We start from the raw sequence: 23,311 nt of genomic DNA, 5'->3' as shown, positions 1-23,311 counted from the left end.
CAGTTATTGTTAGCGGCACCAAAATCCAGAGCAATAAAAGAACTGTAATGCCAAAGTACACAGCGCTCAACATCAACAAATTCCTCAGCAGAAACGATACGAAGATTGGAGTGGCGGGCCAGCTGTGGCCGAAGCCAAAAGAAACTGTTGTCAAACTCTGTCACTCATACAATGTGTGTGAGGCCTGAAATATGTCGAGTGTGTGTGTGTGTGTGTGTGTGTGTGTGTGTGTGTGTGCGTGCGTGCGTGCGTGCGTGCGTGTGTGTGTGTGTAGCTTAAATTGCTTTTCAAAGATAACCCAAAAGAAACAAACATCACAATCAGCAACGGGATCTTATTAATATCAACGACTTGTCCAAAAGGGCATGGAGCACACATTATTTTCTTTGTTTAGGACAGCTTTCTTAAGATTAGAAATTAGTTAGAACTAAGCAGAAGATGTTTTCGTCCTTTTCCCAGCCAAACATGGATGCGTTTGAAAGAATTTTGTCTGTAAAAGCAAATGATATTAGCACAGGCCACCCACAGTAGAACCAACAGAACGTTTGACCCGTGGCCTCAAAGTGGCAGGTTAACAAAAGTGCCAGCTCACATCTTCAAGGGAGAAACCTTTCATTGACTGATCCCCTTAAGGTTGTTGTCATTAATAAATGAAACATGTCTTCGTAACATTCACGATTTAAAGCGCCGACGCCCAGATGACTTGTCCTCATGATCTGATATTTAAGACATCCCAGGGAACAGAATTCTCCACAAAGCAGATCAAAGTTCACGCCAAGACTTGTTGCTCTGACCACAATCACTTTTATTTATTGTCTCTGTTCTTTACTCCAACATTTGACTTTGTGTCATCTTCTCCTATTAGCACTCATTCTCATTATCTGTCCCTGCCCTTTTCTACTCCTCATACAAACCCTTCTCTTTTCCCTCTCTCTCTTCATCCCTCCGGGGCGTTTGAACTCTGTGATCCCTCTGTCTTTTCATCACATGTTGACAGACCAGAATTTTTGGTCTTATTGCAACTTTGTGTGTCGGCGAGCATCAGGAGTATATATGTGCATGTTGGATGTGTTAGCATGAACGTAAGCCTCATCCACTGGGTTGTTTTGAAGGGTGGGGGGAAGTGCAAAAGGAGGACAGGAGGAGAAAAAGTTTGAGAGGAGCTTTTTTCTTGTTATTGTTGAAGATGGGTCTATTACTTATGATCAAGTGAAACTTTCCATTACATGTAAATATTTACACTATTTTTCCACACACTTAAAGAACTTCAGAGTGAAAAACTAATTTCTTCTTCGGGATTTTTTTTTTTTTTTCACATTGAATCTCCCAAAGGATTCATCACACACATGTTGTGTTTGATTTTAGCAATCTTCCAATAGATAGATGTAAAGCATGTGTTTCTCTGTAGCTGGAGGATGAGCAGAGCTCTTTTTCTTCGTAACATTGAGTCATTAGGTATGTGAAGATGAAGCACAGGTGGGTCACATCTGCTACGCAAATTTCCACTTTTCCTTTCCAAAAAGTTCATGTAACACAACCAGTCACTACAAAACTTTTTTCCTACTTTTTTTTAAAGTATAATAGCCTTCATTTAATGTTTCTTTAGTGATTTCCCAGGTTTTTTTTTCTTGTGCGCACTTAAATAAATCAAAGTTAAAGAGGATGCAGGAATCTGGTAAATGTCATTTGACATTTTGTCAAGAAACTGATAAGCCTCTATAAACAAGGGTGCTGAAGCCTATCTGTGTGCCGTATGTATTCAGGACCGCTTTCCTCTAACTCTCTGTGGTATGTTCGCTCATTAGTGCTGCACTAACTCCCCGTCCTGCTCGGGACTCGGATCCCTCTTCTAAAAGAAGTCGAAAAAGCAGGATCCTGTTGGCGGTCCGTGGCGGTTGTGAGATGACGTGGCTGTTGGGGCTCTGCGTGTTGGTCTTTTCCTTCTTCTGTATCTCCTCTCCAGTAGAAGTTTGCACCAACGCTCTGATACCTGGAGCGAAAGGTAACACATCTCACTCTGAGCTGGTACATGGGAGTCCTCACCCTGACATTGCTGGATCTGAAGCTGAGGAACTGCCATACGTATTCAGGCATGCTACTATCTGCTGTTTAAAGAATTTTTATAGTTGCAGGTTTTGCTGTTGTTTGTACAAATTACTGGAGATTAACCAGTTTAAGTCTATGACCTCACTCTGAATGAAATTGGTCTGTGTAAATGTCTGAAGAAATACCCCCAATCTATTTGGTGGTTTACAGAGCTGATGATAAAGCTACCAAGCACTAAATGCCCTACAGTTTACAAGCTTTCTGTCTGCTACTCTGGTCTTTTGGAAGGAATAGTCTCCCTGTCTGAGCTCTACAATTTTACGACATCAAGTAGCTGGTTCCCCTGCTGATTCAGACAGACAGACCTAATAAAACACAAAATCAAGCGAGGAAGGGTTGTTTTTTTTGTCAGCTACTTTTACAAAGCAGTGAATTACTAAGGGGCTGACCGAGTAAAAATTTAAAAAATATGTAAAATAAAGAGAAATAACTAATAAAAGGATAAAATATACAAAAATGCCATTCACTGAACTTTATAGCTTTTGACAGCTACTTTAATATGATTTTGCTTGTAAGTGTTATTACTAGCTGAAGTAACTTATTATTACTGCATTTTTAAGGCTCAAGTCCATTTGAGCTTGTTACTTGTCACTTTTGTAGTGGATGTACACAGCTGCTTAGTAGCCATCTTCCTCTGCCCAGTTCATTGTAATGGACTGTAATCAGAAATGTTTACTGGAGAAACAACTCATTACTTTGCCTCATTCATTACATCATTAACACAAATTGTGTGACCTCTGATGGTGGTAATTATGCTAATGCTGGATACCTTATCTCAGCTGTGTTGTGTTCTTGCTACCTCGTTTATTTTAATTCTTTCAACAACAGGTGTTATGCCGAGTAATACACAACAACTGAAAATTATATCCGTTTCATGGGACCTTGTGCGGTGAAGGGATTACAAATGAACCTATGGGACTTTATAAATGACTTTTTAACCCAAATGTGTGTATAGCAGTGTTTTTCAACCCTTTTTGAGCCAAGGCACACTTTTTTCTTTGGAAAAATCTCGAGGCACACCACCACCCGAAAATGGTAACATTTTAAACTCTGTAGCCTATATTAACAATATAAAGTCATTCTCATGAATGCTTTATCAACAGGAATCAAATAAATACAGAAAAAAGTATTTCCCAATTTCAGGGTTTAATGGAGACTGACATTGTGCAGTGAGACATGTAGCTTTACCCAAGTTTATGAAATCTGCATTGCATAGTGTGGCAAGCAATTCACTTTTAAGACTGCGAAAACCAAGCAGTTTGAAATAGCCTTTAGGCGCAGTTTATGTTTCAGTACTTCAGTACGCAGCCTGGTGTGGCCAAAGTTAGCCATGTAACATGTTTCTTTGTTTTTTTCAGGAACTACTGTAGTTGGTTACTAATGACTTGAATCTAATTTTCATTAACGTGTACAGCTTTTCATTATAGGGAAAAGTTTTACAAAAGCAGCGCTTGTACTAAAAAGTGAACGATGGCAAGGTACAATTGTTGAAGAAAAGTAAACACAGTTTCGCAGTTTTCTACGATATATTTTTTTGTGCTTGGCAAAAAAAGAAAAACAAACCCATTGTGTCAGCATGTATTTATACAGCTGCCAGAAAAGTGAATGGATTATTTGTTCAAGACTCATCCAGATAGACGCGACCGCAGAGTCTGTGTGTGAATGTGCACATACGCCACCATCTGCGTATTTGAGTGGGTGTCCGACACGCTTTTCTACGTTTCATACACCCCAAAAATGTGTGCTTTTTTTTTTTTATTTCGACCTTTTTCCACAAACAGTTTTATTGCCTTTACTGGTACTTTGACGATATCATCTTTAAACAGATTTGCCAGAAGTGATTTTATAATGAGATAGTAAAAACCTGAGCCACTGAAGGCCAAAATAGTTTTATGTTTGCTAAATAAATTCTATGACAACGAACATCAAACAAAAGCTTTTGATCAAATTGCTTGTTACTACAATGTAATCATTACCGGGACGTATTTGACTTGGATGACCTCGATGTGATTTACTGCATGAATCACATAAATTAGTCTTGTAAGTCATGTGGTTTTAGTTCAATAGTCCACGAAATGGAAGAATTTTAATGCTGGCCGACTCATTTCAAAGTGCAGTGATTTACCTTTCATTTCTGTACGATCTGACAAAAAGAGAGCCGGCAATCAATTTTCTTGCCGACTCCTTAAGGCTAACAGCTGCAGATTGATCGAACATGTGTCTTAAAAGTCAGCATTTAACAAGATATAAACTACTTTGTGTATCAACAAAGGAATAAAATTGCTGCTCCGATACACCGTCTTGCCAAGAGGTGTTTTGATCGGCAAAATACTTTTTGCACCTCAGTTGTGCTTCCAGAACTGGAAAGTGTGTCTTTAACGAAATGTTGGACATTGATGGTGCTTTTGCAAATTACATTGGAAAACGTCCTGAAACGTCATGTTTCTAAATGCATAAATCCATCGATCTCACAGATCAGTCAGTGATCGTCTGGATTGTTGTAGATAGAGATGATGATCCGTCTTCAGCAGGCTGATAGTTACTCCTGATGGCAAACAGGCTTTCCATTCATGATACGCTATTTAGATTCTAACAATAAACCCAGCTTGGATCGAGCTGGATAATAATAGATGATAAATGAATATGACCAAAAAAATCTTTTCTTTTAAATTCAGGAGACCAAGGTGAGAAGGGGGAGGAGGGAGACGGGGGAGTAATGGGGAAGGCTGGACCACCAGGACTTCCAGGTACGTCTTCATCATTATACTCATATATTATGTAGAATTGTTATCTTTCATTACATTTTGTATGCATACTAATCTGACCAGTTTTATAATTGTATTTGTTTTAGTCTATTAAGTTTTCCTTCTGTTAATATTACACTGACGCAATAACATGTTATTGCATTTTCCGGCCTTTTTGTATTGTGAATGGCATTTTGTGTATACAAGTTGAAATATACTGCTATTATTATTATTATTATTATCATTATTATTATTATTATTATTATTATTATTATTATTATTATTATTAAAGTAAGATTATTAGTTGAAATGAAACCAACAGTTATTTTTATTAACGGCTTGGATTATTGAAAATATGATGATACAATATCCTGTGATTTGAATGCAGAGAAATTATTACCTGGTGTGGAATAATGAAGTACTGAATATTTACTATTAATCATACTCACACATACACACAATGTTTAAAATCACCAGTTAACCTCAACAGCAGTTGCACCTGGAGAAAATCCACACACAGAGGAAGAACATGTAAACAAAAAGGCCCTCGAGCTCTTGACCCGATCCGAGGACATTTCCACTGTGTGGCAAGGAAACTGACCACTCAAGCACTGTGCAGCCCCTCATGCAAATCTTATAAGATACAATCAGCTTGCTGAGTTGTCTCGCTGCAGTTCATATTGATGTGTAACAGGAATCACTGACTCAGTTTTGCTGACCTCATGGTAACAACGGTATCATCATAACTGTTTAACATAAGGATTTTCCAGCATTTGTCAGTGGAAGACTTCAACCATGGGACTAAGGGGTAAACAGTGCTAACCACTACACAACCGTGCAGAACGGCGGTCTATAAGTCAAAACTCATGTAGCTTTTGATTGGTCGTTGGAAATAAAAATGAGGGAGTGGGATAAAAAATTGTGCAAATGTGTGATTTCAAATTTTTTCCAACTCTTCACCAGTATGCATTGTTTTTTATTTATTTAGTTAAAAGAAGAAAAAAAAGCCCCAAACGGCTCCGTGAGGTGACATCACGGCCCCTGGAGTCACACAGTGTTTTCACAGTAATCCTGTAAACAGTGTTTCATGTGTGAAAATCCCTGGACATCCCCCTTTATGTCCTCATAAAATGTGGTTTGGTATCAGACTGCATCGGAGAATAGTGCAGGAGGCCGATATCTGCATAATCTCAGTGACTCCGTGTCTGTTTGAGCTGGAGGACTGCTGGAGGACTTGGAGAGAAACACTGTGACCAGGTGTCTGAGGCTGCAGCTGTGCAAAGTCCATCTAATGAGCACAAAATCAGGCAATTGCAACAAAATGCGTTTTTTTTTTTCTTCCTTCAGTCTTGAGCTTCCACGTAAGAATGCCAGAGAGCTCTTCTGTACGGAAAGCAACATTGGCACACTTGAATATTCTGTCAGAATGATTTCATGGTATTTTTCTTGCTGTAGTCTTTTGAGCCAAGTGTTCCCAAATGAAAAAAAAAAAAAAAAAAAAAGGACTGGCAAACTCTCTGGGCTGCACAGCAGTGTGGTGGTGACCAATTTTGTCTCAAAGTCTCTACATGTGGAGACTTTCTGTGTGGAGTTTGCATGTTTTCTCCAGGTACTACAAATTTCGCCCCCACAGTGCAAAATCATGTGTTTATGATAAAGTGAAATGTAAATGGTAAATAATGGAGTTCACTTGTACACACACACACACACACACACACACACTAATGCTTGCTACACAAGGTTTTCAATCCAATAACTGGAAGCAATTGAGGATTCAAGTCCACTTGAGGACACAGGGATGTGGGGGATCGAACCAAAACTCCTCTTAAAACACTTTTTTATTATTTGGCTTTCAAACCCGAGTAAGAGCTTTTGTTTGTTTGTTTTTTGTGATGTTTTAAATGTTTGGCTATTGTTCAATTTATTTTCTTTCCTCAACTTCTCAGCTCTATGTTGTTTTTATGATTATTTATGTGCATTTTGTTTTCAGCCTTGGCTGTTTTTCAAAAGCTATAGAAATAAAGTTGAGTGGAGTCTACCAGCTGAGCCTCAGCCGCCCCAATATGTGAGCGTTTGTCTCTCTGTCCCTGCAACCCTGAGTATGAAGAGATTGTGGATGGACTGTCTTCCCAGTAAGCGAGTGTATTACTTTGCCATGTGACTCCGAGTCTGGACGTCTTTATATTCAGAAAGAAAGATTAAGTCTGAATTAATTCTGAGATTGCATTTTGTCTGCAGTTGTAACATGAACAATCAGTGCTATAAGAAAGCTACTGTCAGTGACTGACAGGCAGCGGTCCTGTTAACTGCTACTGAAGAAGCAGGATTGTCCCGCTTGGCCATATGTTTTCCGACTATCTGTGCTGACAACCCGGCCATATAATACATACAGATGTCTGTTCACACGAGCACATACACTGCGTGTATGCACGCTTGGTTTTAAGCGCACAAGGAATGCCAGGATAGATTCAAGTTGCAGACGTGCACGCACAAAGACACACGTTTAGAACACTCAATGCACAAATACACTAAAAGCAGTGTTTCCTGGCTGCCCTCGTGTTCTCCTCAGATGTTTGTTTTATTCAATAGATTCACACAGAGGTCGTCGCCCAGACATATATGCACACACTTTAAACACAACAGCACACTTCCCTCGTCAATCTGACACAAACGTCGGAACCCATTTGCAAAAGCGAGAAGGTATGCACAGTCCATGTGAACCTTTTTATCAACTTTTCAACTTTTGCGGGTATTATTCAACACTATAGCAGACCCAGTCATTATGGTTTTCTGTGTGTATGCACACAGTAGACATGAATGCAGGTTTCTATGATGATTTTGTAACTGTAGTATGTCAGCAGCCTAACAGATGACGCATGTATTCCCCGTCTTAATTTAGTCCAGTTTTACAGGAAACAGTTGCTTAATTTTGGAATGTTGAAAAGGGAATACGTGACTGTTAATGCTCCCGCAGGCAACAAAAACCATTTGTCGCTCCAAGGTCATTAACATCAGCGAGCCGGTGTGCTGGAGTTCTGCATCTGTTAATTGGTCTCAAATCGGAGGCGGGACTTTCACTGTGATAAACAGAAGAGTTGAGGCGGGGGTCTCCCGTTTTGTGAAGAAGCTATAGGGAGAACGAGCGAGTGCTAAACAAATGGAAAATGTAGCTGAAGGCCTCTGTCATGTGACCTTGCTTTCCTCTCCACACACAGCAGCGTTCACATTTCCCCTTGATGACTGCGCAAACAACATTAAATGAATAAGTATAGCCTTATAATGTCTTGAATTTTTTCAAGTTTGATGAGATCCAGGTCATTCCCACGGGCATGACTTTTTTTTTACAAAGCTGAAGGGCTGAGAAAATGTGTCTTAAGCAGACATGATTCCATAAAAAAAAAAAAAAAAAAAAGTGCGGCCTTCACCTCCTTTGTCCCCCAGCAGCTGGAGAATCTGGACGTTAAACCAGTGGGAGGGGGCGGCCATTATAAAAAGAGACTGATAGGAAAGAGCTGTTATCTAGACGTTTGGATAGACGGTTAAACTGGCAAGCTTAAGAACTGCCAAAACATTAATCGACTGTTACAGACTCCGGAGGGAGGACAACAGATTGAATTTCGTCGTATAGCAAAAAAACAAACATCGACGAGCCACTTCTCACAATCAGCTCCCAGGTCTGAGCTGTCAAAATGTTGACTTTGCGAGGGCGCGTCTCGGCCATCATCGCAGAAAATTCCATAAAAATTGCACTCAGATTGTGGAGAAACTTTCCCAAAGGCCAGAGCGTTACAGACCTCACACAATCTATACGACCTCACACCTCCTGCCAACGTCTCGCAAATCATTAAGTAGAAGAGCGACAGGAGAAAAGTGGGAAAAGTGAAATATCACTGTGTGTGTGTGTGTGTGTGTGTGTGTGTGTGTGTGTGTGTGTGTGTGTGTGTGTGTGTGTGTGTGTGTGTGTGTGTGTGTGTGTGTGTGTGTGTGTGGCAGATCCTTTGAATAGCAATCGGCTTCTCCGGTGCGTCACTTAGCGTTTTAAACGCCATCAATTTCCACTTGAATAGTTTCCTGAGGAAATACTCGTCTGGGGGTCTGGCAGTGAGCCGCCGTCTGCTCTGGAGCTTTTCTCTCACACACACACACACACACGCACGCACGCACACATGCACACACACACACAAACACACACATTCACATCCGAAATGATGCAACGTCTCAGTGTCTCAGCTCCATTACTCTCAGCAAGCAGCTGTCAGACTAACTTGTGACGACGGTAATCTGATCGAAACTCAGAGATACAAAGAAAATGTGACTGTAGAAGCAGAACACATACAGATATGATCACCATTTTTCAAACACATTTGCTTGTTCTTGATTTTCAAGGCTCGGCGCTTACAGAGTGATTTCATAGAATATGGCTTATAAGAACAGTTATGCAATTTGATGGTAATCTTGGTCACCTGTACTATGTTTTGTCTTGTGAAACAGAGTGTCAGACACTATTTTCTTGGTATGTTGCGGATGTTATCAGCAGATTAGAACATCTTTATCAGAGTGAGAGGCTGAGATTTCTCTCGCGGGCCTCAAATGTCACTGAAGGTCTTTATCAGCCCTTTCTTGTCTCGTCCCTTCTCGATCACTGTCACGCTTTCTCCTCGTTCACAGGAGCACAGGGAGAACCCGGGCTTAAGGGAGACGTGGGCCAAATGGGGAAAATGGGGCCAGCCGGAGACAAAGGTACAACGGACAGAAGTCTTTTAATAGCTCAATATCTCAACTTCATGTTCCAGAATGAAGGTTGACAAAAAGATGCTCTCCTTTTATCAAACTCCTTTTCATCTGTTTGATGGACATCCACTTTACCTTGTAGTGCAGTAATTTTAAAGCGTGTGGCAGGCCTCCCCTGGGGGGCGCCAGAGAGCAAGTGCAGCAGCAGGTACAATTTTGGGGTCAGAAGAATGCCTTTTTCCAAAATGCTTTTTTTTCTTAATTAAATTTTTTTTCTACAAAATTAATTATACAAGAAAAGTCAAGCTTTTTACAATTTAAATGATAAAATGAATATGAGTGTGAACATATACATGTAAAAGTTAAAAGCTACATATTATACATGAAGCTGCCATGAGACCAATTGTGGTATATTTGTCTATTGTTTCCAATAGCTATGAACAATTATATGTTGTAGATGAAAAGGTATGACTGAGCTTCAAACATCAAGCATGTGTGGCATGAGAGTCGGGGAGATCCACTTTGAAAACTCCTGGTGCAAATGCAAAACTTAGGTAGTAACACTCATCCAAACACATCAAATAAAAAAAGCACATTGCAGTAAAACCTCAGGAGTCTTGAGGAATATTGAAAAAGAAAAACAAATGACTTTTTGAGGCATTAAAGCATCACACATATAAATGTATTGTTTTTTGAGTGCCCTAGTTAAATTGTAGCTGTGAAAATAAAACGGACATCTCTGTATAAATCAGTACTCTTACTTAGTCCCAGGATTAATCCACTTGAAAGAACGGTCTTAAATCTGCTATTTTGATGATGTCGGGGTAACTGAACAGCTTCTTTTTTTTTATATTTAGATTTTGAGTTATCACATCCCAAAATTGCACAGAGCACAATCCAATAGAATGATTTCCTGCATTTGTGCAGACCCATGTGGGATGTGGCCACACCAGTTTCTGTCTTTATTGTATTTTATGAGCAGTCATGTTCCCCTTGCCTTCCTAGACATTTACTTTCCTCAGTATTCATTATGTTTAATGCACTTACAGGAAAGTGGCCGTGCATCAGCCATCTCAGGCAAAGCAGTGAGGTCACAGCGTTGCGTTTTCCTTGATCCTGGGAGCTTGTGGCTCATAAAACACCTGGAAAAATACTTTTTTTTTTTTCTTAGCAATGCCAGCTTTAACAGAAACACAAACCAAAATTCACTTAGTGTTTTACAAGTCACAGAGCTCACTGTGACTCACTGTAAGGATTAAATCTAAACATTCTTATATGCTTATGGGAAACGTATCTGCACATATTCAGACACTCATAACAAACAGGTGTCACTATAATTAATAAATTTTCATAGACTGAAATGTAAACTCCAAACAGTATACTTGACTCTATTTGCAAGACTGGACTTTTTTTTTTATTTTTATTTTTTTTATTTCACGCACACATTACAAACAAAACAGAAAAAAAGAGGCACAGCTCATAATTGTTTTTACTGTTCCTCATACAAAACTAGGCCATTGTAATGTTTGTACTGCGGACCACTTCCCCAAAATCTTCAACTGCCAGTTGGGTTAATTTCCACAACACATAAAATGAGCGCGTTTGGCGGGATGGGTGGATTATATTGATCTTATTTGCACACCACATTTGTATTTGAAAAACAATTTCCAGCTTGCACCCACTCACACACGCTCACACTCATGTGTGTATTTATGTTGGCATATTAAGTCTATGTGGCACATTAATACACGAGTTACAAATAATTAGTAAAATACCACATTTTTATGTATAATGTGTCGTACTGACATCTAGTGGTGATATTATTGAAGTACATTAACGTAACAAAAGCAGGGGTGTCGAACACATTTTATTTCAGGGGCCACATACAGACATAACAACTTTTTGTTATGGCACTGAATATAAGTGATCAAAATGTCTAGGTTTTCGCAAAAACAAAACAATGTCCGCCATTGCCATTGACTGCAAAATGCAGTAAAACACTATTCAAATTCCAAAAATCAATGTTTTCTTTAACATTTTTGCAATTTGCTTTGTAGTTGTATGGGCACTATTGATTCCTTCTGCAGGCCAGTTATGTTAGACACCCTTGAGTGAAATGGTTTATAAAGAAAGGCACCTCATTTTCCTGAGGTGTCACTCAAACAAAACATACGATTGCTGGAGAACTGAACCATGTGGACTTATTCTGCTGCTGACTGATCACGATTTTTAATTTATTATATTTTGTTTATTATTATCTCTCATGCAAAACGTTTGGATTTGTCTTGTTCTACAGGTGACCAAGGTGACACAGGCTTGGATGGACTCCCTGGTTTCAAAGGGAAACCAGGTAAGGAGCTCTACAGGAAGTCCTGTTTGTCTCGGATCACTTTATGTGTTCTAGACCAGTGTTTTTCAACTACTGTGCCGAGGCACACTGGTGTTCCGCGAGATATGGTCAGGTGTGCCGTGGGATATTACCCAATTTCACATCTTTTCTTAAAAAACATTTACTCTCACAGCCACTGTCGGTTGTGAGAGCAGTGTGCAGAGTAATCGTGTCAGACACTGTCTTGAGCGCCTCGGAAGAATTGCGCTAATAATGCCAAGGTCGTGGGTTCGATCCCTGTCCGGGCCAGTGTTTTGCCCCCAATAGAGAAATTCAGTTCTTTTTTTAAGAGCCACGTGCGAGAATTGAACAGACATGCCTCATTGCGCTAGCAATGGAAGGTTCCATCAAAAACCTGACTTCTTCTTGACTAGTTTGAGTAAAAATTGGGTTTTACACCTTCGTCATCACGCAAGAACGTGGTACGAAAGCAGGTTAAAGCGTTAAAAAAAGAACTGAGTTTCTCTATTGGGGGCAAAAAACTGTGTGTCCCGTACGGGGATCGAACCCACGACCTTGGCCTTATTAGCACAACATTCTAACCAACTGAGCTAAAAGATAATTTTTTAGGTGTGGAAAAAAAAAGAGGTTTTGTTTTCTCTAATCTTCAGTCTCGGACAAGCATTGGTGGGTTGTTTATATTACGAGTTGGAGTTAATTATTTTGTCTAGTTTGATTTGGTTTGTTGGATGTTGGAAGGTGTGAAGTGTCATCCTCTTATGAAGTTCTGGTTGCGTGTGTTCATGTCAAAGTAAAAGCCTCTGGTGTTCAGTTGGTAGAATAGAATTTCAACTCAGAGCAATTCTTCCGCAGCGCTCGCCACAGTATTTATACACGATTACTCTGCACACTGCTCTCACAGTTGACAGCGGCTGTGAGAGTAAATGTTTTTTTAGAAAAAAATGTGAAATTGGATAATTTCCCATGGCACACCTGACTATATCTCGAGAGGCACAGTGGTTGAAAAACACTGTTCTAGACGACTGGTTGCCCACCTTGGTTTCTTCTGAGGGGACAGAGAACTATTAAAGCTAATTAAATGCTCTTAAGTTCTCTTGCATGATGACACCATATCAGGACAATTGTTTTAAACCAAATGTAACAGCAGTTTGTTTCTTTAGGCACCACGTGTGACTGTGGCAGGTACAGGAACATCGTTGGGCAGCTGGATCTTAATGTAGGCAAGCTGAAGAATGCTGTCAAGTTTGTGAAGAACGGTGAGCCTTCTGTGGTATTTTTCTATGCTTTCTCGGTATTTAATTTGGAAGCATTTATCAAAAATATACTGGTGATGAAGAACTCTGACAATTGTTACAATGGAAAACAAAGGATTATTTGCAGAAATATAAATTGTATCAATTTCAGGCAGAATACTATAATGGGTGTTGTTTAAAATTGTTGTTTTTATTGGCTTCATCACAATGATACTCATCTTCAAAATATATTTTTGCAGAGTATGTTTTATCACTTTTACCAGCCTTGAGTTGAAAAAAAGGCGGTGGCTTGAAAACTGTACAAACAAGGTCAGACATTACATAAATGTATCTTTTCAATTATTGATCTCAATCTGATGACACATTCTTCCCAATGATTGAACAATTGGTATCCCCCATAAAAAGAAATTGAAAAGGAATAGACGATCGATCAATTCTACTTGGGGTATATACTTTATTAAGGTATATCCGAGTGCATTTACTCTTTATACCTTTATTGTGCAGTTGTCTTGGGCTTGAGGGAGACAGAAGAGCGGTACTACCTGCTGGTTAAGGAGCCCAAGAGGTTCAGAGAAGCTTCAGTGAACTGCAAGCTGAGAGGAGGCTCCATGGCCATGCCGAAAAATAGCAACACCAACCGGCTAATGGCCGACTATGTCAGCAAGGCAGGCCTGACCAGCGCTTATATCGGCGTGCAGGCCCAAAGCACGGAAACCGTAGGTGTTTTTAATTGTTTTTTTTAAATAACTACGTTAATAATGCACAGCAACAAGTTACCCCATAATTAAACTACAAATTGTAAAGAATATATATCTCATGTGTTTGAATATTTAACTGTGTTGAGGTCGACCAGTGACAGAAACACATCTGAGCTTAACTTGCTTGAAACGACTGGTTTCCTACATCCCTGTGTCAACAGAATGGATCGAGCACCTACACTTATGCAGACTCCAGCCCTCTGCAGGGCTTCGAAGCTTGGAACCAGGAGGATGTGCAATCCACGTCGTCTCCCACGACAAACTCCAGCTGTGTGGAGCTGCTCAGCACCGGGACCTGGGCTCAGGTGGAGTGTGAAACCACCATGTTTTTTGTCTGCGAGTTCCCTAAAAGCAGAAGAAGAGGAGGAGCGACGCCTGCTTTCACATCATCTTGAACATCTGATAATAAGTGCAGTATACTTGTGAAGAAGAGTGTGTTTTAGTATGCATGGGTGTTTGAAATACAAAATGTAAATGACTTTCGCAACAGATTTTGTTGAGTTCGTTCAATAAACTAGTATGGTATTGTTTTAAATGAGTCAAATAATTTATATTTGGTATACAGTGGGTACGGAAAGTATTCAGGCTCCTTAAATTTTTTCATTCTTTCTTTCATTGCAGCCATCTACTAAAATCGAAAAAGTTCTTTTTTTCCTCTCTCTCATTAATGTACCCTTGGCACCCCATCTTGACCGAAAAAACCAAAACAGAAATGTAGAACTTTCCACCACTTTTCTATCATGGTCAACTTTCATTGTATTCAATGTTTAACTTTGTTTTTTATAATTCATTCTTTACCAATTTGATTTTTATTTTATTTTTTAGAAAAAGAGACTTCCTTTTTTACTTTGGCAGAAAATACAGGGCTATCCTCCAAATTAAATCAAGCACATAATCATTCGTGTTCTACACAACCTGTTCAAAGTACTTTTAAGTTTTGAGCTTGATTTCCTTGTTTTAGTGCAATGATGACTACAATTGCGCACAATGATCAAGTTTATTCTCTGGAGGGGCAAACTTACTGGTTTAGCAGTAAATGCTGATTCTATTCCCGAGTCTTATTTACAAGACTTGGATTAATTAATGTTTGTAGTCTTAAAAGGTAACTGTACTGCAGGTTTTGAGAGTGTCTCGTCTCAACATCAAACCAAAGTCAAACTAAACTGAACTGAGCCCTTCCAGAGGTTAAATCAACATTGGTCCACATAAACCAAACCCTGGCTAATCATTCACAGTGGCATTTCCAGGAGAAACTCCAGACCGACTGCCCTGAGCAACAGAGCATATTCACTCTTGAACTAGATTAAAAAAAAAAAAAAAAACGTGATCCAGAAAAATGAATAATCAATCTGGGTGTTAGTTCTGTTTACATGCAAACATAGCAAAAGTAAATCTGATTGGAAATCAGGTTTTTTTTGCTCCTTAGCCTTTAAGCCTTAAGCCAATATTTACTTTTCAAGCATTTCTGCTCTTGCACTGTTGAAGTGGACCTGCATATTTGTGTTTCTCAGCCCTGATTTATTTTGAAACGTTCATGACTCCAACATTTGGATGTTGTATGTTTGATTGAATAGTTGGTGTCTGTTCACACACAGGTGGTGTTGGATTCACATTCACATTAAACACATGTCTTTATAATCCAGCTGACTGTGGTTATCACAAAATTGACATTGAGGGCACGGAGATGACAAAACCAAAGGAATAAAGGAGTAACTATTCTGTTAGGCCTCCACACAACACACCCAGGAGAATATCATGACATGACTGCATTTGCCCACAGTTTTTCTCATGTCAGTTACAATCAGCAAGAAGCATTAAAAGTTAAAATTATTTCAACCAGTGCCAAATTTTTACATAATCTCTTATGATCAAATACTCATCCATCTCAAGCAATTGCTTTATGTAAAGAATATATTTGCTTCTTACTCATTTTATATTCTTATTATGGGAAGTGTCTCAATAACGCTCAAAGGATATGCAAGTTTAAAAGACCAATAAAACCACGTGGTTATTTGAATGTGTCTTACATGATCACGTGTGATGTGAATGTGTTTATGGAGTTTTGTTGGTTATACCTTAGTATAGACAGATAGATAGATATATAGATAGATAGATCGATCTAGCACCTGTTGAGGCGACCAACCTGGATCGCCTGAATCATCAAATCTTCTGCAGGCACAGGACACAATACAGAACTATCAATAAATCTTAATTTAACTAGACATAAATCCTGGTCAAGAGCCAGATACAAAACAGTCAAAACATAGACTTACACACATTTGCAGCACTTTTAGTAAGACTTTGACTAAAAGTCATTAATTGGCACCATGAGAATATTGAAAAGCTAGTGGGAGTAAAATTATCATGTCATTATTAGGAAAACAAACCCTTTGTGTTGAGTTTTGCTCCTCGTGAATCCTCGTGAGGGACCTTTGGATCGAGGATGTTCCGTAATGTCCCTGAACGCAGCGCGGGCTTCCAGGGAGTGGCCGCTGCACCTGTCCGACCTGTTTCGGGGACACATGACCCAAGAGGAATTTCTCCCGCTGCTCCCGCCCTTTGTTTGTGGGAGACTTGAGGGTGCGAGGCAGGGGGAGAGAGAGAGAGAGGGGGGGAGACAGTGGAAGAAGAAGTCGTAGAAGAAGAAGGAGAGAGGGAGACACAGAGATGTCGGAGCCAGCAGCCGCTAATCCCGCCGCTACTTCTTTCCCAGCGGCGACTGTGTCCTTACCTCTGGGACTGGACGTGCTGCGGACCTACTCCGGAGTGCTGGTCTGCTTAGAGATCGTAAGTGTCCTTTATTAAAGCTTACACCGGGTCATTATATCCCTACGTGTGTTAATAATGGATGAGTCCAGTTATAATTGATGTGCTGAGTGTGTGATGTGGGGTCTCCTCAGTGTCAACACGCCGATCCTCAGGCTGAATTCACTGACTGTCTGGTTGACTTTACTTTACTGGCTCTGTTTGACAGCCAAAATCAGAGAAATGTCCCCTCAAGCGACGTCTCCAGCACTGGCAGTGAAGATCAGTCTAACACCTGCTAGATCTAGCACACAAAGCTTTGATAACTTCATAATACATTGCTGTAAAGCCCGTCCTACAAGGTGAACTCCCTCTGCATACATGCCAATGTACTCTTTTAGTGATTCAACCATTTATTCACAAGCCTGTCTGCTCCTGAAAGCCTTCACCCCTTCACCAGGGTTTCTGATGAACGCTCAAGGAGGATTGATGGGTATAAGACTAAGACAATGCAATTGTTTTCACTTCAGTAAAACCGAAAGCCTCACAACTTTGACATTGTGATGAACTCCAAAGTAAATATTAAAGTCATAATAAATGTTACAGGTGTGCAGGTTGCAAAAACTTGGGCAAGATTCTACTTTCAAAGGAAAAAAAACAAAAAAACCTCAGCTGTCTACATGCATTCAACCATCTTCTTTACTGCTTATCATCCTGTGCAGTGGCACTGGAGCCAATCCCAGCACTGGACAATAGGACAGGTCAGCAGTCCACAGGGCAAACACACACACGCACACACACACACATGCACACACACACGCACACACACACACACACACACACACACACACACACACACACACACACACACACACACACACACACACACACACACACACACACACACACACACACACTCACATTCACATCTCGGGTCAACTCAGGGTCACCAATTAACATCACGTGCATGTTTTGGGACTGTGGGAGAAAACTGGAGTACCTGGATGAAACCCACCCACACAGGGGGAGAACGTGCAAACTCCACAACATCATCAAATGTAGTTTATTTATTCAGAATCGATCTTCGAAAAATAATATCCATCTTTTATGTGATAGCTCTGCTTTAATTTTCAACATTTGTTTGTTCCACGTGGTGTGTGTGTGTGTGTGTCTTTTTACTCAATAGACAGAAACTGAATTTTACCACTATTGCTCACGTCTGATAGCCTATCATTAATCATCTATTTGATCATTTGTAATGCCGTTATTACTGTTGTTAATGTTAAACTGTAAAGTTTGGAGATTTTATTTAAAGCTGCAGCCTTTTTTTTTGTAACATTCAAAAATATTTTGTGTATCTTTATAAACAAAAATCTGTGAAGTCAAATGCTTTGCGGTATATGTGTGTGAGACTTATTCACAGTATTATCAGATATTCCGATACAATTAAAGGTGGATTTTCGACTTGTGACAGATATTGTATTGCTGACAGAACACATCCATCCATTATTTGTCCCAACTTTTAGCATTCAATGAAGTACCTGGTCTGCAAATGTGCTCACTGAGGCGTGATGCTGATTAAATCCTTCCAAGTGGACCTTTTCAAAAAGCCGATTCTCTGCCAGAGGTGTTTTGAGGATTGGAGAGCTCCATAGACTGCAATCCGTCACCAGTGTGAGTGATGATTTGTTTTGGCATGTTCACAGGTATTTGGCGCCCTGGTATGGATCCTGGTGGCTTCCTCCAATGTACCTGTGCCTCTACTGCAGGGCTGGGTGATGTTCGTCTCTTTGACCGCCTTCTTCCTCTCCTCTGCCTACCTCACCCTCCTCATCACCGGTTTGGCCGACCGCATCAACACGGATTGGAACGTCCTGGTGAGCTGGAGACAGACAAATAAAAGAGACGTTTGAATCACAAGACTTGTGAAAAAGCAGTGAGTCGAATCAGAATCAATCTCTAAGCTTTACACAGTCATTCTTGCCAGGGTTTCGTTGTGTTTGGTTCATTACAGTCTATCTCAGTGAGCCACATCTAAGTGGTTGTATTTCAGCTCGGTTGATGTCGACACACCAAACAACCACTGGTCTATCAAACTCACTTACTCTGTATAAAAGCGTGTAACATGAGATTACAATGGAATTACAGGCTGAGTGGACTTTCCCTCCAGGGGGCGGAGCATGTCTCTCATGTATATTTATGTGGGACATCTGTGACTCAGTCGTCCTAATAGGGCAAAATACAAGAATTTGCACACCGAACATGTCCCCTTGGAAAAAGGAATCGTAGTTTTGTCAGTGTGATTTTGAAGGGTAACGTCATCAATCTTCCTCAGTTTTTTTTTTTTTTTGTCCTTATAATGATCCTTTTGCAAGATTGCCAAATGAAAGATGAAAATTAATTCATGTATCGCTCCTGTTTTTCACTGCCTCATCTTAAAGCAACACCATCATCATACTTCCGCTCCTTAACCAGCAGAGTTTGACGTGAAGATCAGAGCACACGGTTAAGATCGGCACACATTTTCAGGAGTGATTTTCAGAAAGAGACTAGTTTTATTTGTTGCTACAAAAAGAAACACAGAGGAGAAAGAGAAACAGTCGCCCTGCACTTGTGTAACGTCTTTGTGGTGGCCTCAGCCCTGAGTGGCGTCTGGGCTCTCGGACAGAGCGAGTCCTTTCCTCGGGCTCCAGATCCTTTGCTCCCAGGAGTAGCCAGGCGTGTGGGGTTGTTTGTTTTCACCCGAACAATGAATGACATGGATGATGAGCTCACGCGAAAATGCAACAAAGGCCTGCCTGTCGTCCCACCCGGCTCTCGGATTCGGCAACACCAACCCTCATTCACCTGCCTCACTCGGACTCGCTCTCTCTTTGCTTTCTGTCTGTCTTTAATAATTTTCTCCCTCTATTTCCCTTTTTATTTCCTAGAATTCCACCCGCTCAGTAAAAATGGGATACTTCATTGTGTCTTTAATTTTTTCCTGCCTTTAGTTTCCTTCCCCTGATTGCTGTTTTTACAACGCTGGGTTTTCCATGCCCTTCAAAAGGTGGATTGTGTGATAAGTTTGAGGGCTGAGGAGGGGGGGGGGGGGGCGTGCTTTGACGCAGGATTAATGGTTAGCGTTGTGTGTTGTGCTGTCGCAAAGGTGACTCTCTTGTTAGCCTGGAGGCATCACCATGGTGAGCTGCGCCGCAAACATGGCCTGCTCCTGTGATGACTGATCTACCGGCTGACCAATCATCTACGTGGAAAATAACTTTACCATTCATTTATAAAGCAACCGCTCTCACAAAGCAGAAAACAGCACAAAGTGCCCCCATTCCCTCCTCCATTGCAATGTTCAAACACCCACGCAGACCGACATACAAACACAGCAGTTAGATGAAAGTGGCTGAGCAGAGATAAAACCAGGTGAGGAAACACCATCACAGGCTGGCTGGCCACAGTGCAACACAAGGACCATGACGACCACGACTACACCCATCATTAGTGTCCACACATTGCACCTGACCCCTATTATTACTTTAAGATCATAGTTAACTCTTTATAAATGTAATACTTTTGCTTTTTTTTTTTGGTATTTGTGATTTGTCATCAATAGAAAAGAGGGATGACCAAGTTGAATAACTACGTAATATTTTCATTTAAATCGCTTCCCCAATGTGTTGTGTTTACGTTCATTGCGGCTACGGCAGTACAGCGATCGGCATTATGAGTTTGCATGTTCTCCCTAGCTACTCTTGACTTTCCCCAACAATCTATAGTCACGGATGTTCAATTTCCCCAGTGACTCTCGGTTCGGTATGTACGTGTGCAGTTGTGTGTGGATGAGTGTGAGCCAACCGCTCAAGGGTGTCCGTCGCCTCGGGCACAAAGTCCACTGGGATCGGTGATCCGAAGCTGGATAAAGAAAGTATAGACGATGGATGGAGGTGAACTCTGGCTTTGCATTTTAAAGACCAACCTGCACAGATAGGTGACGTAAATCACGGTGAGGACCAAAATAAAGAAGAAAGAAGAAATTATCACGCAGGAATACAAATGTTATGGAAAACATGTTCATGCAATCAGTGGACAGGTTACTCCTACATGATCAGATTTGCTTTAACTGAGCTGACCTGGAAATATTATCATTTAGCTCCTGCATCTTAATAAGTACTGTTCTCATGGCTGCATTCCCAAAACGCTTGTTTCACAAAGCTCCAGCTCATGCAAAAAGAACACCTAATCAAGTTGAATTCTCTTCTTTGCGGCACTTTTCAGGGAGCTGCAGATGGCAGAGCACCTTTTTTTTTTTTAAATTTGGTGATAATGACACTCGCGTTGCTCACGCTCGTTCACAAAATACTTCAAGCGGATTCCCCACTCCCAACAATCATTACATGCATATACCGCCCTTGAAAGTTCACGCTCTCAAACTTTCTGTCTCTTTCCGTTATTCTCAGGATGCGTTTTACCATTTCTTAGCTGTGCTTTTCTACTTCGCCGCGTTCGTGCTGGAGGCGGCGACGACGGCGGCCAACGGGGGAGCGCACTTCAACCCGCTGCCGAACAGCACCGACGCCGTCCTGTGTATAACCTACCCCCGAGGGAATATATTCACCGTCCTGAACAGCACGCAGTACAGTATTAACGTGGCAGCCACGGTAAGTACTCTGAGATGAGATCAAAGCACTGGCACGCACGGAGACATGAACCACTTTTGTTTAAGCCGCCACACAAATGAACCCCTTGGCTTCCCGTCTAGATATTTTCATTCATCGTGACGCTCTGCTACGGCTGCAGTATGGTGATGGGATTCAGGAGGTGGAGGATGTAACCCAGAAACGGCTGCACAGCCGCTGTGTTGGGCCAAGATATCAGCCCCCTCACCCGCCGCTCCGCGGAGGCCGCCTCTGTTCAAGTCGCTCGCTCCCAACAGAAGCGGGAGTCAACAGCCACGACTCCAGAAATACAAATAGAAATATCGATGGGAATGTTTCTTCCTTTTACAAAACACCTGACTCTATTTCTGGAAACGGTTCCGTTACCTCTAGGCTTCTGGGGGTGTTTTGAAGGTTAAAAAGTTTTATTTGCATTTCAAGAATTCCCCCCCCCTGGGATTAAGAAAGTATTTCTATTCTATTCTATTCTATTCTATACAAAATGGATGAACTATTTTCCTGTTCTGTAACTTTTCCAATCCTCTTGAACAAAAAAAACAAAAAAAACTAGGGCCCAGCCGTTGGCGAGGTCCCTAAAAAACCCCACCCATATGAGGAATGGAGCAGAATTTATTTTAAACTGTATGTAGGTAACTTTGCGACATCAAATTGACGTCTTCGAGTTATATTTATTCTCTGTCATGTAATGGCAGTCCTACAGATTCTTTTTAGAGTCTCAGCCTTACTCGAGTAAATATTTCCTGCCAAAAGGAGCCTTAAAAAGTTGCTGCCTTCTGCTAATATCTCCCCACCAGATCATATTTTAACGACATGCTCAGTTTGAAAGGTTTCAAAAAGAATGTGGTTGTCCTGTGTTTCTTCTGTTCTGGTGCTCAGGCCATTGTTTGATGAGGAAACCGATCTTATCGTTGAATTTTCTTACTACACGAGGATCTCTGTTTATAATATTTTGTAACATGTGCACTTCTGTATGTGTTATATTATATATTATGTTATATTTTTTAATAATAGCATTGTTCAACCCTTATGAATAACTCCACTGATGATTAAAATTATTTCAAGTTCTGGGTAAAGTAAATTTGTCATTTTGACTTGAGATCTAATCAGTTAACTGTCAGTAAAGATGCTCTGATCAACTACTATTTTTCAAATATTGTTTATGTCGTGATGGATTGTTTCAGCGTTTGTTTAATGGAGCGTTTTCTTAATGTTTGATCTTTAAACTGTATTGATCTGTAAATGAGTTGCTTAAATCAGTAATTGTCCCACCACATAAATAATTAGTTATATTAAATTTTCGCTGCAGTTTTTCATGAAGGCATTAAAATATTTTGTTAATTTAAAATTGTTTAAAAGGAAAATGTATTTTTAATTAGAATTTTTTGTGACAACTGCTGTTTTTGACATTTAAATACATTTCTCAACAACTTAAAATAAAAGTTTGTAAAAATAAATCTTTGAGTTTCATTATTACCAGCTGTATTTTCGTTCCACCACTGGGGGTCGCCAAAGTCACGGAACTGAGCACTTTACAGGTACAGATATGTACATTTATTTACGATAAGCAAAAATATTCAGGAGTAGATGAAATGTGCAACGGGGATATGGAGGGGTCACTGCACAAGTCAAATGCACTTGTCTTCCTTACACTCGGATACCCCAGAAGAACAGCCCGATAACGTCCTTTGCCCCAATATATGTGCAAAGGATGTTACCAACAGTTCCAACATTTTTCTGCGTATCGACACATTTTGTTCACTGAGATGAATTACTGAATTATCACACATATACACACATATACATTTAAAAAAACGGTTCTGCTTAATGTCGACATTAAGTGTGTTTATGAATGAACGCAGCTCAGTAGTTTGATATTATTCTTATTTTGGCCACTAGATGTCCTCAGCTTTCTACACTAACTCTAAACACTGTTGCGTGAGTTTCCTCTAATGACTTT

At 40.4% G+C, this 23,311-nt stretch overlaps 2 protein-coding genes across 2 annotated transcripts; both read left to right on the top strand.

Moving 5' to 3' along the window:
• Nucleotides 1-1,465: 1,465 nt before the first annotated feature.
• On the top strand, nucleotides 1,466-14,337 carry colec10 (collectin sub-family member 10 (C-type lectin); the record flags this gene model as incomplete). The annotated part of the gene is made up of 8 exons (XM_080500551.1): nucleotides 1,466-1,476; nucleotides 1,806-2,002; nucleotides 4,782-4,853; nucleotides 9,519-9,590; nucleotides 11,878-11,931; nucleotides 13,092-13,187; nucleotides 13,689-13,900; nucleotides 14,104-14,337. 8 exons carry the CDS (start codon nucleotides 1,466-1,468, stop codon nucleotides 14,335-14,337), a joined length of 948 nt encoding a protein of 315 aa, XP_080356677.1.
• A 2,239-nt stretch (nucleotides 14,338-16,576) lies between these two features.
• mal2 (mal, T cell differentiation protein 2) lies at nucleotides 16,577-22,706 on the top strand. The gene is made up of 4 exons (XM_080500319.1): nucleotides 16,577-16,729; nucleotides 18,394-18,564; nucleotides 21,136-21,336; nucleotides 21,438-22,706. The coding sequence occupies exons 1-4, from the start codon at nucleotides 16,610-16,612 to the stop codon at nucleotides 21,507-21,509; spliced, it is 564 nt and encodes a 187-aa protein (XP_080356445.1). The 5' UTR covers nucleotides 16,577-16,609; the 3' UTR covers nucleotides 21,510-22,706.
• The last annotated feature ends 605 nt before the right edge of the window (nucleotides 22,707-23,311 follow it).

Source organism: Blennius ocellaris (assembly GCF_963422515.1).
Source record: "Blennius ocellaris genome assembly, chromosome: 8".
In the NCBI taxonomy this organism is placed as follows: domain Eukaryota; kingdom Metazoa; phylum Chordata; class Actinopteri; order Blenniiformes; family Blenniidae; genus Blennius; species Blennius ocellaris.
The sequence above is the reverse complement of the archived record's forward strand: the minus strand, read 5'-3'. Positions and strand labels throughout refer to the sequence as shown.